The 15,736-nt window shown below is 41.6% G+C and overlaps 1 protein-coding gene across 5 annotated transcripts in view; it reads left to right on the top strand.

Annotated features, from left to right (window-relative positions):
* The window catches only part of LOC146556729 (FERM and PDZ domain-containing protein 4-like), a 38,250-nt gene that overhangs the window by 5,908 nt on the left and 16,606 nt on the right, over positions 1–15,736 (top strand). For 2 of the 5 annotated variants that reach the window (XM_085250338.1, XM_085250339.1), the window contains exon 2: positions 14,378–14,494. In XM_085250338.1, coding sequence (XP_085106464.1) covers positions 14,378–14,494 — 117 coding nt within the window. Of the gene's footprint in view, positions 1–6,369; positions 6,441–7,144; positions 7,580–14,377; positions 14,495–14,748; positions 14,929–15,736 lie in introns of those variants that run through there. The other 3 variants (XM_085250340.1, XM_085250341.1, XM_085250342.1) reach the window with 3 other exon arrangements.

Here is a 15,736-nt window from a genome sequence, read left to right as displayed (position 1 = left end):
TTCGGATCACCCTGTTCAGTCTCTTCCTGTCCCCAGCAGAGATGCTGCCGCCCCAGCAGACCACGCCATAAAAGATAGCAGAAGCCACAACAGAGTCATAGAAGGTCTTCAGGAGTGGGCCCTCCACTCCAAACGACCTGAGTCTCCGCAGCAGGTACAGCCTGCTCTGCCCTTTCCTGTAGAGGGCGTCTGAGTTATGAGTCCAGTTCAGTCTATTGTTCAGATGAACACCAAGGTACCTGTAGCTGTCCACAGCCTCAATGTCCATACCTTGGATGTTCAGTGGTTGCAGTGGAGAATGCTTGTGCCTGTGGAAGTCTACCACCAGTTCCTTGGTTTTACTGGCGTTGATCTGGAGGTAGTTCAGCTGGCACCAGTCCACAAAGTCTTGGGTCAGACCTCTGTACTCCTTGTCGTCCCCATCAGTGATGAGGCCGACTATTGCAGAGTCATCAGAGAACTTCTGCAGGAAGCACTGGGTGGAATTGTGGGAGAAGTCTGCAGTGTAGATGGTGAAGAGGAACGGAGCCAGAACCGTTCCCTGTGGGGCCCCCGTACTGCAGACAACCCTGTCCGACACACAGCCCTGAGTCCTCACATACTGTGGTCGGTCGGTGAGGTAGTCCAGGATCCAGGTAGTGAGGTGATGGTCCACTCCAGAGTTCACCAGCTTGTCCTTTAGAACCGAGGGAAGAATGGTGTTGAAGGCACTGGAGAAATCAAAGAACATAATTCTCACAGTGCTTCCAGCGGTCTCCAGGTGAGCGAGGGAACGATGTAGGAGGTGAATGACGGCATCATCCGCTCCAATGCCAGGCTGGTAGGCAAACTGAAGTGGGTCCAGTGATGAGCTTATTAGGCGCCGAAGCTGAGCCAGGACCAACCGCTCCAGGGTCTTCATCAGGTGGGATGTCAGAGCCACCGGCCTGTAGCTGTTGAGGTCCTTGGGGCATGAAGTCTTTGGCACTGGTACAACACAGGAGGTTTTCCAGAGCTGTGGGACTCTTCCCAACCTCAGGCTCAGGTTGAAGAGGTGCTCCATCACCCCACACAGTTGGTCCGCGCAGGACCTGACGACCCTCGAGCTGATGCCATCTGGACCCGCTGCCTTAATAGGGCTTCTTTACAGCCAAACTTTAGTATGTTTGATGAATTCAGTCCACACAGCTGAGAGGTCATGTTATTATGGAAGCTTACTCACTGGCTTTGTTTACTGAAAAATTTAAACCTGCAATTAGACATTTTTTGGTTACTTGAGGGTAGTCATTGAAAGCAAGCCATGAACGCAGTATCGGAATATCGTGACTTTGGCTAAAATAGCAATTAATAACTAACATCATCCAGCACTTACAGAGCAACATTACCATTTTTTAAAGATAAATTTGAAGCCTAAAAGTCCAAATAATGAGCTTAAACTTACTGCAAAGCTCCATGAAGTTGCAGAAGGTTTAGGTGAGGATGTTCTGTAAGTTCAGTGTCATGAATTCCAGACACGTTCACATTATTCTAGTAAAAGTAAAAATGATGATATTAGAGCCATAGTGGCTGAAAGCAGCCTTGTCATTGGTATCCGGACCCTATGAACTACTAAGTGATACTGCAAATAAGAGATATTTAGACATAATGAGTCTACAGACAAGTGTTCAGTGTAAGAATTTTCAATAAGGTGTGATGCGTGCTTTTCTCCTGCTGTTTTTTTGTTTTTGTTTTTTGGTATTTAGTCACACTTCTTATCCTATGACAGAACCTTGTGCCTGTGAATTATTGCCTGGGACTTCAGTTGTTTCTGAAAGTGCTCCAGTGATAAATACAGTGGGGCAAAAAAGTATTTAGTCAGCCACCGATTGTGCAAGTTCCCCCACCTAAAATGATGACAGAGGTCAGTAATTTGCACCAGAGGTACACTTCAACTGTGAGAGACAGAATGTGAAAAAAAATCCATGAATCCACATGGTAGGATTTGTAAAGAATTTATTCGTAAATCAGGGTGGAAAATAAGTATTTGGTCAATAACAAAAATACAACTCAATACTTTGTAACATAACCTTTGTTGGCAATAACAGAGGTCAAACGTTTACTATAGGTCTTTACCAGGTTTGCACACACAGTAGCTGGTATTTTGGCCCATTCCTCCATGCAGATCTTCTCGAGAGCAGTGATGTTTTGGGGCTGTCGCCGAGCAACACGGACTTTCAACTCCCGCCACAGATTTTCTATGGGGTTGAGGTCTGGAGACTGGCTAGGCCACTCCAGGACATTCAAATGCTTCTTACGGAGCCACTCCTTTGTTGCCCGGGCGGTGTGTTTTGGATCATTGTCATGTTGGAAGACCCAACTTTCATCTTCAAAGTTCTCACTGATGGAAGGAGGTTTTGGCTCAAAATCTCACGATACATGGCCCCATTCATTCTGTCCTTAACACGGATCAGTCGTCCTGTCCCCTTGGCAGAAAAACAGCCCCATAGCATGATGTTTCCACCCCCATGCGTCACAGTAGGTATGGTGTTCTTGGGATGCAACTCAGTATTCTTCGTCCTCCAAACACGACGAGTTGACTTTATACCAAAAAGTTCTACTTTGGTTTCATCTGACCACATGACATTCTCCCAATCCTCTGCTGTATCATCCATGTGCTCTCTGGCAAACTTCAGACGGGCCTGGACATGCACTGGCTTCAGCAGCGGGACACGTCTGGCACTGCGGGATTTGATTCCCTGCCGTTGTAGTGTGTTACTGATGGTGACCTTTGTTACTTTGGTCCCAGCTCTCTGCAGGTCATTCACCAGGTCCCCCCGTGTGGTTCTGGGATCTTTGCTCACCGTTCTCATGATCATTTTGACCCCACGGGATGAGATCTTGCGTGGAGCCCCAGATCGAGGGAGATTATCAGTGGTCTTGTATGTCTTCCATTTTCTGATGATTGCTCCCACAGTTGATTTTTTCACACCAAGCTGCTTGCCTATTGTAGATTCACTCTTCCCAGTCTGGTGCAGGTCTACAATACTTTTCCTGGTGTCCTTCGAAAGCTCTTTGGTCTTGGCCATGGCGGAGTTTGGAGTCTGACTGTTTGAGGCTGTGGACAGGTGTCTTTTATACAGATGATGAGTTCAAACAGGTGCCATTCATACAGGTAACGAGTGGGGGACAGAAAAGCTTCTTACAGAAGACGTTACAGGTCTGTGAGAGCCAGAGATCTTCCTTGTTTGAGGTGACCAAATACTTATTTTCCACCCTGATTTACGAATAAATTCTTTACAAATCCTACCATGTGGATTCATGGATTTTTTTTTCACATTCTGTCTCTCACAGTTGAAGTGTACCTCTGGTGCAAATTACTGACCTCTGTCATCATTTTAAGTGGGGGAACTTGGACAATCGGTGGCTGACTAAATACTTTTTTGCCCCACTGTATCTTGCTGTATTATCCTCATTGAGCTGAATTAAGCTCTGATTATTGCTGAAAAAAAACCCATCTGAATGGAATCCGTATAGTGTCATGAGAAACAGCAATGTAGAGTTGGGAATCATCGTCATAAATCTAAAACTATTGGCATGTCTTTTGATGACAACACCAGAAAACAAGCATGAAAAACAGTGAAAATAAAATGTCCCAGGATCGAGCCTCGTGTCACTATGGAAGTTTGTTTCGAACACTGAAAAAAAGAAAGAAATTGCAGGCTAAGTCATCTAAATAAAGGTGGTATGGTATGGTATATCAAAAAAGTGTCTCGAAATGTAGACTTACTTTTGTAGAACTCTGACAGACAAAAAAACGAAAGAAAAAACAACAGTGGTGGAACAATCTTCTATATGTCAGTTGATGGGTTTATTTTTTTGAGGCATATGTATTTTTGGGGCACAATGAAAATGCTATCTAGCTGTGAATTAGGACCTGTTGTCTGTGGGCCGTCTATGACAATACAGTCAACTGTGACCTGCACTGGGGTCAGGTAGAACAAGGACAGGGATTTTTATTTATTTATTTATTTATTGGTCTATTCAAGTCGATACCAACACCATTTACAATCTCTATCCCTACTAAAGCCATTTCTGTGCTCTGATGGGCCCAAAGGCCTGATTGGAAGTTTTCCAAAATATAGTATGAGTAAAGAAAATAATTTAGCTGCTCAAAAACCTCTGAGCCTAAACGTTTAAGGGGACCGTTGAATTAAGCTTGTTTTTCTTTAGCTGTGTTACCATAGTGGCCTCATATGCAGTTGTTTTTAGGCTAATATAACATATCACTTCTCGTGTTAGTGATAGCAGGCCTGGAGGTGGCTATCTAGTCCCTGAAGTCTGCTGCAAACATTTCTAACCTGGTTCTTAATAAATGGATGCACCAAAACATGACCTACCCTTGACCCACAAAAACATGTTTTAATAACCTGCAGGTTAACCACTCACACAGATAACTATGGTGATGAGCTTACTGGCAGTATCCCCATTATGCAGCTTTATTCACTCCACACAAAATAGGCGACAGCCTCCAAGTATTACTTTGAACTTTATCAGCAGGTGTAGTGAAACTGGCAAACCAAATCCGTAATCTTTTTAAAGCGTAGCACAACTCAGCCAGGTAACACTTCACTTCTTATCCCAATTAGTCACACCACTGAATATTCATAGCAAAACGGCGTTCAGATCTTTAAACTCTCCCCTAAAAGCTGTTTAATTCACTGAATAAATCATCCGCAGCCAAGGCGTAATTAGTGTCGCACTAAGAGACTGCGAAAGTTGAGGTTCTGAGGTGGCTCACAGGCAAACACTCACAAACAAACCAAACTCTGCAGATGAGGGCGTTGTCTAAGGGCAGTTTGCTGTAGTGGCTCCTCAAACACGTTGTGATCCAGAGGGCACTAATGCGAAGTTCAGAGGGTAGCGGAGGCTACACAGTCACATCACTGCACTGTACAAAATGAGAAAACATGAAAACATGATGTCACAGCAGGCGTTACCTTGTATCCAGAAAAAAATGTATTCTGAATGGTTTTTTTTAAAAGAAATCCTGTGTTATCTAGAATCATTTGCAACATTTAGTGGTTTTACTTTTATTATTTTTTAAGGCAGTCGTCCACAGGCAGTACTTACAAAATTAAAGCAGTGAAGGTTTTAAATGGCCAAGTGTGCCAGAAAGGCTGAAATCAGCTGTTTTAAAAGGGACTCAGCGAGGGGGAGAGCAAGGGATCAGTAGGGCAGCGGGGCTTTATCGGTCAAAGCTTCAGCCATAGTCGCCTTATATCACGCTTCTGTCTGACCCTAATATTCTCTGCCACTCGTGTTGGCCTCTGGGCCACAAACCCAAATGGACAAACATAACTGTCTAAAATATGCTGAGTCTCTCAATCTTTGTGCCACAGGACACTGCAGTTGAATTTGAAGCAAATTGTCAGACACGCTCTCTGTTCTGCTCTTCAGTGCATCTTTACCATCTCATCCAAAAAAAAAAGGACTGGCTGTATTTTTTCAGACATGTATCATCAGCCAAATGTTGTTCGGATTGCTCAAGATGCTTCAGTCCAACAATTTAGAATCAGATTGTAACAGTAACATTTTCGAAATGATAGCTAGATAGATCAAAAAATCATAGGCAAAGCACTTTTTTGGGGTTTTCATTCTTCTTTTCTTTGTTTTCTTTTAGTTGGATGGTTTATGACAAAGTAGCACAAAAATGCCAAAGGAAAAAAAACAGCTATATGGATGTTCAAATCTAAAACTCTTAAGTAGATATTCAGATCAACAGCAGTTCACCTGGGCTCACGCTCACTCACCGGGAGGCTCACCCATTTTTACCCATTAAGTTGTATCTTTTCTGTGGCAGCAAACATGCCTAAGCCTGACCCTGAGTGGAAGTGACAACATACTTTATTTTATGTATCACTCTCAGCAAAGGCACACTGACTCACTCTGAAGAGCCTTATAAGTTGTGGCATTTTAATATAGGATCCTTGGTACTTGATTGTGGAAACACAAGTTGTAGCTTGAATGAATTTTCTCAACTAGAATCAAACACTATTTGTATTCTGTGTATGCATTTATTTATCCTTTGCTACCTGCCATTCTTATTACCTGTTTTTTATTCTCCGATTCTCTTGTTCATGTTCCGAGCAGTGAACTAGATAAAAGACTCTCCTTTTAACTCTTGGATCATTTTGCCTATACTGTGATTAAAATGGAAAATCTGAGAATTGGGCAGTTTTTAGTTTATTTACTTTTGTCGAGCTTTTATTCTTTTTAATGCCAGCAGGTGTTTATATAATATATTTGATGTTGGTCTTGTCTAACATCAAAAATGCATGTTTTACTGATCTCGATAACAGCAAATTGTGCTATTTTCTTTTATCCAAACTTTCAGATCCACATGAATAAGTGTGAGGCCTCCCTGGATCAGAGAGAAAGCTAATTGGCTCTTGGTGGTTTTCAGTAGAGGTGTTTGATCTGAGGTATTTCATTTATGAAGAGTAGTTCTTCCTCCTTGGGTTACTAGACCTTGTGGTGATCTGCGAATGCAATGGATATGTGGCATTGAGGCATTTTTTAAACATCTGAACCATTTGAAATTCCAACAGCCTCCTGCTTCGGCACTCTGGGCATTACTAACAACATAAGACAGATCCTGTTATCATGACATGTTAAAGTCATGCTTTTCTTTTAAGATAAGTGCATTAACTCTTTATTTATTTGAATTGGACGATACTATTAAAATGTTTGACCTCACATGAATTGCATCAATTAGAGTGAGCATTTAGCTGCCGAACTGGTTTGAAAGGTCAAAACAAATGCACTGTACAGTATAGGAATTATAATGTGCAGCTGTGATGCAGAGACCTCATCTGGGGAGGGGACACATAAGGTCCTCACAACTCTTCAGCTGCTCTTGCTACTCCTCTGTTGCATATAATGTGCACATGATGCGTTGCCAGCTTTTATTTAATCCTTCCTGCTCTTTTCAACCTTTTCTCGCTTTATGGAAAGACCCACATGTAGCTTGATCAGACTGTTTTTCGAGCAATTCTTAGAATCCAGATCCATCCTTAACTAGAAATTCTTGTGCCTTTGCTACTAAGCACACACACAAACATCACAAATCCTCTCACATTCCTCTTTCCACTCTCATCACCCACAACCACCGCCATACATGTCCCTCCCTCCCTCTGCCCCTCGCTCTGGCTCTCTCTGCCTCTCTCCAAAGCTGTTGTTACTGTGCGGCTCCTGCACATCATTCCAGCGCGATGGAAATTAAATGAAGGTGGCTTAACGCAGCTAACAGAGGCATGCTTTGAAGGATGTAACCAGGGGAAGCTGCACTGCCAGATCCTTTTCCATGGGCTATGGATTTGTGTTGCTGAGGCGAGGACACGGGAATCACTCAGCCATGCAGAAGCACAGACAACAGGACTAATCTCTCCTCCTGACTTGTGGAAGCTCCACTTTTTCCCCCTTAAATTATTTATTCTCTATTGCCAAAGAGTGTGAGGGATAATGGGGCCGGAGTGAAGTAGATGGTGAATCTGTAGCCTTGACTGCAGTCTGCAGCACACATGGATGTGTTCAGCTTTGTGAAGATGCCAAAGCTGTCAGGGTGAGTCCAACGAATGCTGCTATGAATTTGCCAGTCTGTGGATTTGCCTGTTCGTTCTGTAGCAGCCGGCGTTTTGTATGTTCAAAGGCATGATTCAGATCACATGTTGAAAGTGTTATTAAAAATGCTGAGTTATTGATTTGTTCAAGAGAGCAAGTTGTGCAGTCACGTATGATGTGAAATGAATGAGCAAGTGAGAGAGATGGCAGTGGGGGTGGATGCAATTGGTGATGCGATTCATGTGTCTAAACTGTACGTATCTAAGTTCATAAATATTGCAGACAGTGGACACGGTTACTGCTCGAGTATTATGTAATATAAGGTAACCATAGATATTATGAAACATGAGAAGAAGCAGCAGAGGATGTTGCAAAATTTCAGATTATTCCAGGAAATTGAGTCATAGCAGTGATTGCTAGTTCTCAGCAGAGTTTTAAGTCATTTTCATTTTGAGTCAGTTTAGGGTACTGATCATAGCTTTCTCAAATGTTTTAATTCTGCCTAGAGTTATGACATATGAGTGGTTTTTTATCTTTAAAATCAAAATACCTGTGCCCTGAACAGGAAGAACATTTACAGTTGCTAAAGAGCCGTTTAAATCATGACACTTTGCAATTAAAATTAAAAGACAGCACATTTCGGTTTACACATTTACTTCCTTCATGTGGGTCATTTTCATTTGTGACAGATTCATAGTTTCATATTGGTTTTGTTTTAGAAGAAGTCATTAGAAGCAATGATAATGCAAAGCATAGATTAAAATAAGTCCTGAGGAATTCATTCGTCGACGGGGCTTACACCTCACCTTGCGCGCACATGGGTCTGCTAGATTGAGTTGATCTCCCCCAGTGGACATTAATCCTCCTAGGGGATTTGGCTCCATTAGAGGCACCACGGACCACTGATGAGAAGAACAGCTGATCACAAACAAGATACATTAAACAAGCTACTGTGTGTCACAGAAATGTATATTAGGAGCGTATCATTTCACTTATGAGTCATCACTGAACTGCACTGGCAATTTTTCATTAGTTCTTTGTTTATGGAAAAAGACATGCATCAAAAATACTAGCGTTGCACCTCAGTATTCGGTTTATTTACGAGGCCCTTTTTCATAACATTTCAGCTGGAAATCAAACAGGTAGCAGTGATTTTCCATCGTCGTACAGAAACACTGCTTTCTATTTAGTATCCCTCCATGGCAGCAATGATGCGGCTCCCAGTGGACCACCACCATCACTGCATCCTGTCACTGTTAATAATGCCACACAATGCTAACCCTGACTATGAGTTACCACTTCTACAGAAGCATTCCCCTCCCTTTGTTGTTGCTGATGTTTGTCTCCCTCTCATCTACCATTAGGAATTTAAGTCAGCACGAGTCTGTATTTCACAGCGAAACCCACTGTATTTATTCAGAGAGCTACAAGAAAGGCAAGAAAGGCTCCCCTCATTGTCTCTTCTTCCTGCCTTGCAACACCCCCAGATGTGTCTGCTATCAGAAACAAAGGGTTGATATAGCTTTCATTTTCTTCTTTCTCTGTTGTTTTAAAAATCAAGCTAGCATTTCCACTTGTTTAAGGTTTTGTAACAAGATACAAAGCAATGATGTCCTCTTTGAAGTTGCTGCTTTTCTTTAGCTTTTAAGAACTTATTTTCCTGGAAATTACAGTTACACTTTTGATTTTCTCTAAATATAAGCAGCAGCGATAGGCAGACAGGGCTTTCCTGAATCAACTGGGTTGCTAAAAGGTGTACAGCAATCTGTAGCTGTTTGCTGAGCATGCTCATATATGAAAAAAACAGCTAGAATATTGTTCACTGCATCTTGTTGGAGCTATATTTAGTCACTCTTATATAAATGATGGCTATGTTCATTAAATGTGCATGTTTTCCCGCAACCAAGTAATGCAGAACAACAGCTAAAGCTAATTTACTTGGACTGTGTGACTTCATGCTTGTGCTGCTCACTTGGATCATTTCTGGCTGTGTTTTCCCAAAAAAAAATCTATAATGTGAGCCATTGTTCAACATGTTTTGACTGCAAACTTTATTCACAGGAAATCACTGGTCTGGACACAAATTGATTAGCCTAAATGTTCATCAGAGTACACACAGACCAAAAGATCTGTCATACTTAGCGTTCAAATCAGAAGCTCTCAGGGAAGAGTAGAGCAGAAAGGACTCTGGGTCAGAAATGGTAGCCAGCTGGCTGGTGGATGAGGTCTTAGGCAACTATTTATTATGTTGCGTGCTGTAGAGCTTTTAGCGTAAAAGCAGTGAGTAGCACAAAGAGGTGCAGGAGCATTCATGTCTAGTTCAGCACCCACAGGGTAAGTTCATCACTATATTTGGTTAATGCTTTCTATAGAGAGCTATAGCACAAAGGATGGCTGGGGGAAATGCAGTGTAATAACAAAAAACACAGATTTCTTTGTTTAGCTTTGAATATCTTTTACTGCTGGATTTATCATTTCAACCAATTCAATCAAATGTAGTAAGGTCTACTACTCGGCTGGGAAACGCATTGTGTGTATGCAATCATGCACATTAAGATTCTGATTAGATATTTAGTGATATGCTCTGTGTTTCCTACATTTTAAGTGCTACTGCAGACTATATCCAGCTTTCAAATAGTAGCTCTTTTGTAAGATAATGGTGTTTTGTCATTTAACAGGTAAACAGTGGGACATCGAGGTTCCTTTACTCACTGTAACATAGCAGGGGGATCACAGTGGGTGGGCTGTTTCCCAGATGCTTTTTTATACCCACCCAGAGGAGATTAACTAACCAAAAAACATTTCTATATAGAGGCACCAGAGAGCCTCTCAGGATAGTGCGGTTGCCCATGGCAACAATATCAGTGCTTACGAAGACAAACACAGAAATACAATATTCATTTAGAGTAATGGGGAAAACAGACACTCTTATTCTGGAGTGAGTGTTATTGTGCAGACAATTTCAATATTATTGTATAATGGCATTATATGGGACAGAGAAGAAATTTTAATCACCCAGGCAGTTTGATTTTTGGCTGCGTTAATGCAATGTGGTCATGGGAAAGTCATTTCTTGCAGAGTAGAAAAACAGTGATTTCTTCTGTGACGTCAAATAGATGCAATGTGGAGCAGCAAAGAAAGCATTTATGTACATAAAAGCGAGCAGTTTGTTCAAAGATTAGTAGTTCCGTAGCAATAGCCTTCATTTTAATTTTGGTGCGTATACAGCAGCACACAATATAAATCACAGGCTGGACCGTGCTCTTTTGTGCTTTCGTATCGATCAAAGAATTAGAGCCAAGGTGGTGGTTTGGCAAGTCGAGCAGAAGGCAGATGTTTACTGAAACAAGAGGCAGTCTCTAAAAGAGGAGCAAAGGAATAGGGCCTTTAATCAGAGTGGTTCCACTCTGTCTGAGCCACTCTGCTCTACTCCCTGGGCTCTCTCCCAGGAGATGGTCATCTCGTCTGCTGTCTCTCCACTGATTTCATATCCAAACAGAATCACATTAGTGGTCTATCTATGCATAACTGTCTGTTTAAATCAAGAGCACTGAGAAAGCAGAATCAGTGCCTCTTCACAGTGTGCCTCGAATCATATTTGTAACACTCCCCTTTTTGTCAAGCAGGTAGAGTTGAACAAAAAGACCCACTTATTGTTAGATTGACCCCACTGTTGACCTTAGAATAAGGTGATGTCAAATTTTAATAGCTTTGTCTGGCAGAAAATGCTGAACGGTGTGCTGAGAGAAAAATGCTTTTTTAATACAGTAAATGCTGTAAGACAGAATCCCTGTATCACACTAATCTGGCTGCTGAACAATGTGATGATTTATTCAAGATGGCATATGCAAAGGAAATTAGTATGGCTCTCTCAACCTGGGGATATTCGCTTTCTCTTGCCTGGTGCATGCTGGGAAATGTGTAGGAAACAAAAAGGAAATGCAATAGGTTCGGGCCCCCTGGGAAATGGCACATAAACATCAGTAAAATTTGGCTGCTGCTTCCAAACAGGAATCTTTGTTGCAAAATAGACTTGTGAGAGCAAAAACACATCTATATGTATATCTATATCTATATGTGTGTGTGTGTGTGTGTGTGTGTGTGTGTGTGTGTGTGCGCGCATCTTGAATACCACAAATACCTCATGAATAATTACTTTTCTTTTTTTCTCTGTATGCATAATGGCCCACGTGTGGCACCAGAACGTGGTTTCACATAGCCAACCCTCATCAAGATTGTCAAAGTAAATTATTTAAACTAACTGGAATGCCTGTGTTGGAATGCTCTTCTTAGTTGTTGCTTGTTTATAATGCATAGTTACTCCCTACATAAATAGGACTTCAGCATTCATATAACACTGGATTGCTTCTATGAAGTGAAAGTGAACTCCTGTGATTAAGCAAGGGTCACACTGTTCATGCTTTTTTTCTATGAGGCACTGAAAAGTGATCTTTTTGCCATCACCAGGACAGAACAATCCAACTGCTGACTGGAACATCTGCTCTTTTAATTTCTGAAAACAAGGCAAATTCACAATTGAGCAACATTCTGTTGCATTTATCTAGTTTAGATTATAAAACCCTGATGTTATTTTCTGTGTTAGCAAAGTTTTTCATGAGGAGAGCCTAATTTCCCTATTCCTTTTAAGTGTTCCTTTGGCGCTCTTTTAAAAAATGTTTTTGGCTGCTACATGAGCTCAATCTAATAACATGAGCTCAATCCAAAAGCATGCACAAAATACAAAAAAGGCCTCTGTGCATTTTGTGGTTTTAGTGTAATTTATGCTCTGAGAAAGCCTACATTTTGCCTCCCAAATTCTTGTTCTAATTGTCCTCACTCTGACTCTTGGGTAACCTGTTCATGAATTGTGCAGCATGGCTTGCCTACTTAGCGCTTGATTACTTAGTCCGATGTGACTGTGGAGGCATTATTTATTGATGCTCACTGAGGAAGATCGGTTTCACTGTCCACCAGTGGGTGAACCTTTTCAGACGCTTTGTTAAGCTGGAGCGCTGCGACGTAGTGGCATAATGGTCCTCCTGTCTGCAGACAAAAGAAATCAAAGATCACAGTATCTATCACTATGCTGCTGATACATTGTGGCATAGAGTTAGGAAATGGATTTTTTGGAGCAAATCATTACTTCAGTCATATATTTTGAAGGCACCGCATCTGGAACTGTAAGTAATACACTTAATTGTGGTGTAGACCTTTGGAAAAAATGTCAAGCAGATCACTGCTGACGATGTAGTGTTGGGAAAAAATATCATAATTTTACAATATTATGCACTTGTTGGATTTTTTGAACATCTCCTGAGAAAAATGTATAAATCTTCAACATCAGACAATGCCTGTGTTAAAATGGCTGCTAGTACAATGGTGGGTACAAAGAGGACTCGTCAATGAGGTGGCTTCAACAGCGTCAGACAGTATCTAGTTGTGTCCACACACATCATATGAGCTGCAGGAAATGTTCTAAATATACACCATCGAGGCCTGTTCCCAGCTAATGTACTGTAGGTCAAATAAATCCATATCTGTGTGGAAACACTAATAACGCCAAAACACACCACTGCATTGTTAAAGTAAATCACATTGCTTCACAAGCAGACGTAAAATGTGGTACCCAAAGGAAAAACACCATTTTCACTGCAGAATTCAATTTTTGAAATGAATTAAATATGACTTAATGCATCCAGCAGCACTCAGATGTGTGTTTTTATTAGGGTAGCTGACTTGAGAACTGTGCTCCAGCTTTTATTGCATTACTTTGTCGTGGACTACCTGTTTGCACCAACTAGCTTTGCAGTGTTTTGTGGCCTTTCTTTCAGCTTACACGTGTTGATGAAATGGTAATACTTTATCAAGACCTCATGAAATAGACATGTGCATACACACACACGCCCACTAGGACGCACTCTTTCATACAGACACAAGCACACCTCGCACGCATTTTATTATCATTGGTACAGTAACTGGGGAAACATTTAGAGGGAAAGAAAGAGGGGCTTTGAATAATGAATGCGAAGAGCCCTGTTACACGGCAGACAAGCCTTTGAAGTGACACAACTTACTGCCACTGCTTTCATACCATCACCAGTGTGCAGACACAAAGACAGAGATAGAGGGAACAAAAGAAATGGGATGCAGAGGAAAAGACAGATGGAAGCATTTTGACCAATTACGGTTCTCGTGAACACCTTCACTCTGCCAACTTCTAACTGTGCAGAACTTTGTTTTGCTGGTAAGAATCAGAAAATCAGCTGAAACCGAGATTTAGACTGCTGCTGTCTTCCAGATAATAGGCTAAAATGAACTGTTTTGAGGATGGCGGTTATGGCTGGTTATATTCTCCGATAAACTTTATCAAATCGTCTTGGCGTTGAGCAAATCAAATAAGTACTTCATGACAGAATTCCCCTGGGCTTCTTTTATAAAGAATGTACTGACATCTAGAAATAAAACCAATTTCATGCCTCTCAAAGCACAAGAGTGAGCCATGACAACTCCGCCTGTGTGTCGAGCTTACGTAATTAATTTGATTTGTATGCACTCAGTGAACAGTGACTATGGAACATTGTTTATCGCGCAGGAATCGGACAATCTCTTATCACTTGGGCTGAATCGCTTTTTATCTGTGCAATTTATTTATTCCATTAAGATTCAAAAATCTCTGTTTTTAGTTACTCTGCCGTTAGACTAGCCGATCTGACCATTTTTGCACAGGTTTTAATGAAACCACAAATGTTTACAAAAAGTGGAGCTAAGCTTGATTTGACTCCTCTTTCTGCCTCCGCAGCCACAGGACCAAATCCTCAGGCTGGCCGCCCCCTTCAGGGACCTGGAGTGCTTCACAGGGACCCCCAAATGGATGGGACATGGGCACCAACAGAGAGGGGCGTGACTGCTACATCAAGTAAGTGCCCTATGTTTAAAGAAAGTGAGGGGGAGCTCGCTCTGTTCCAGATGTTTCAGACGCTTTGCCAACCTGTGATTATTCCAGCCACGTCACTGCCTCCACACTGTCTCCATCTGTGCATTCAGAATACTGATTTTCTGCTCCCTCCGCTGCTGCGCACACTCTGCCCCTGCCTACTCTCACTCTCTCTCACGCTCTCACACACACCCACAATACTCCTCATGCAGTCTCCCAAATGCAGAAGAGGGCTTTTGAGAGCGCAAGTGTGTGCATGCTGCTGTTGTTGTTGATGATGACGATGAAGAAATTCACCTGTGCATGGGCTTGTTTTGATCTGAGAGTCTTCACATTCCTCAGAGGATGCAGGGTTATAGTGTTATCAGCGTAATTGATCCTTCTTAACTGGCACTTGTGGAAATCTGTACTGACAGGTAAAAAGAAACTCTTCACTGGCTCTTCGTGTGTTTGCGTGTGCAGTAGTGTAACAAGTGTTGCTGTTATGTTGATTTGGTCGGGATTTTTACTATTTCGTCAAAACACAAATTAGACATGCTTTTAACAACCTAATCTATACTAACCGTTTCTGGAAAAATATTCTCTGCTTTCATTTGTTCATAGGAGTTTTAATTCTTCTTATTGAATATTATGGGATGTAACGAGTACATTATTAGCACAGCAGGTTTTGTAATACAGATACGTCTTCCAGTTGTGGTAAAAAACAACAACAAATGTTTATTTAATATATGAATAGGAGGTATGCGCTTGTCACACACGGGTTATGGCATGAGAAGCGTGATGTCAGAGGAGTTATATAAGAAGTAAGGAGCAGTGAAAGTGCAGGATGCAGAGTGTGTCTGCAAGAGGCAGATCGTGGAGGCTGTTTTGGCTCCAGCCTTTCCTTTCTAAATTTAAGGAAGATTCATAAATAATCAAGTGGCTATCTTAGTTTGTCAAGCCTCTTAGCTGCCTATGCTAAACTGTTGTATTTCTCAGTGGAATACATGTCTAGTCTGTGTGGGATGAGCACATGAATAAAGCATTTACCAGACAATATGAACAGATTGACATACAATTATTAATGTCGTGTCATTTAAAGCAGCTACAACAATATAGAGATATGTTTTGACACAAGTGGAGAGTTAAATGAGTTACATTAACTCATTCATGTAACTGAACCTGAGATGGGAGGGTGTTATTGGGATTTTTGTTGATGACCTTTTAGGCCAAAATTAGACTGCA

This window comes from Mchenga conophoros, linkage group LG16 (assembly GCF_057382185.1).
Source record: "Mchenga conophoros isolate Kocher_MC1m ecotype Shallow Benthic linkage group LG16, M_conophoros_male_GT1.1, whole genome shotgun sequence".
NCBI classification, from domain to species: Eukaryota; Metazoa; Chordata; class Actinopteri; order Cichliformes; family Cichlidae; genus Mchenga; species Mchenga conophoros.
Note: the sequence above shows the minus strand (reverse complement) of the source record. Positions and strands in the feature narration are given on the sequence as shown.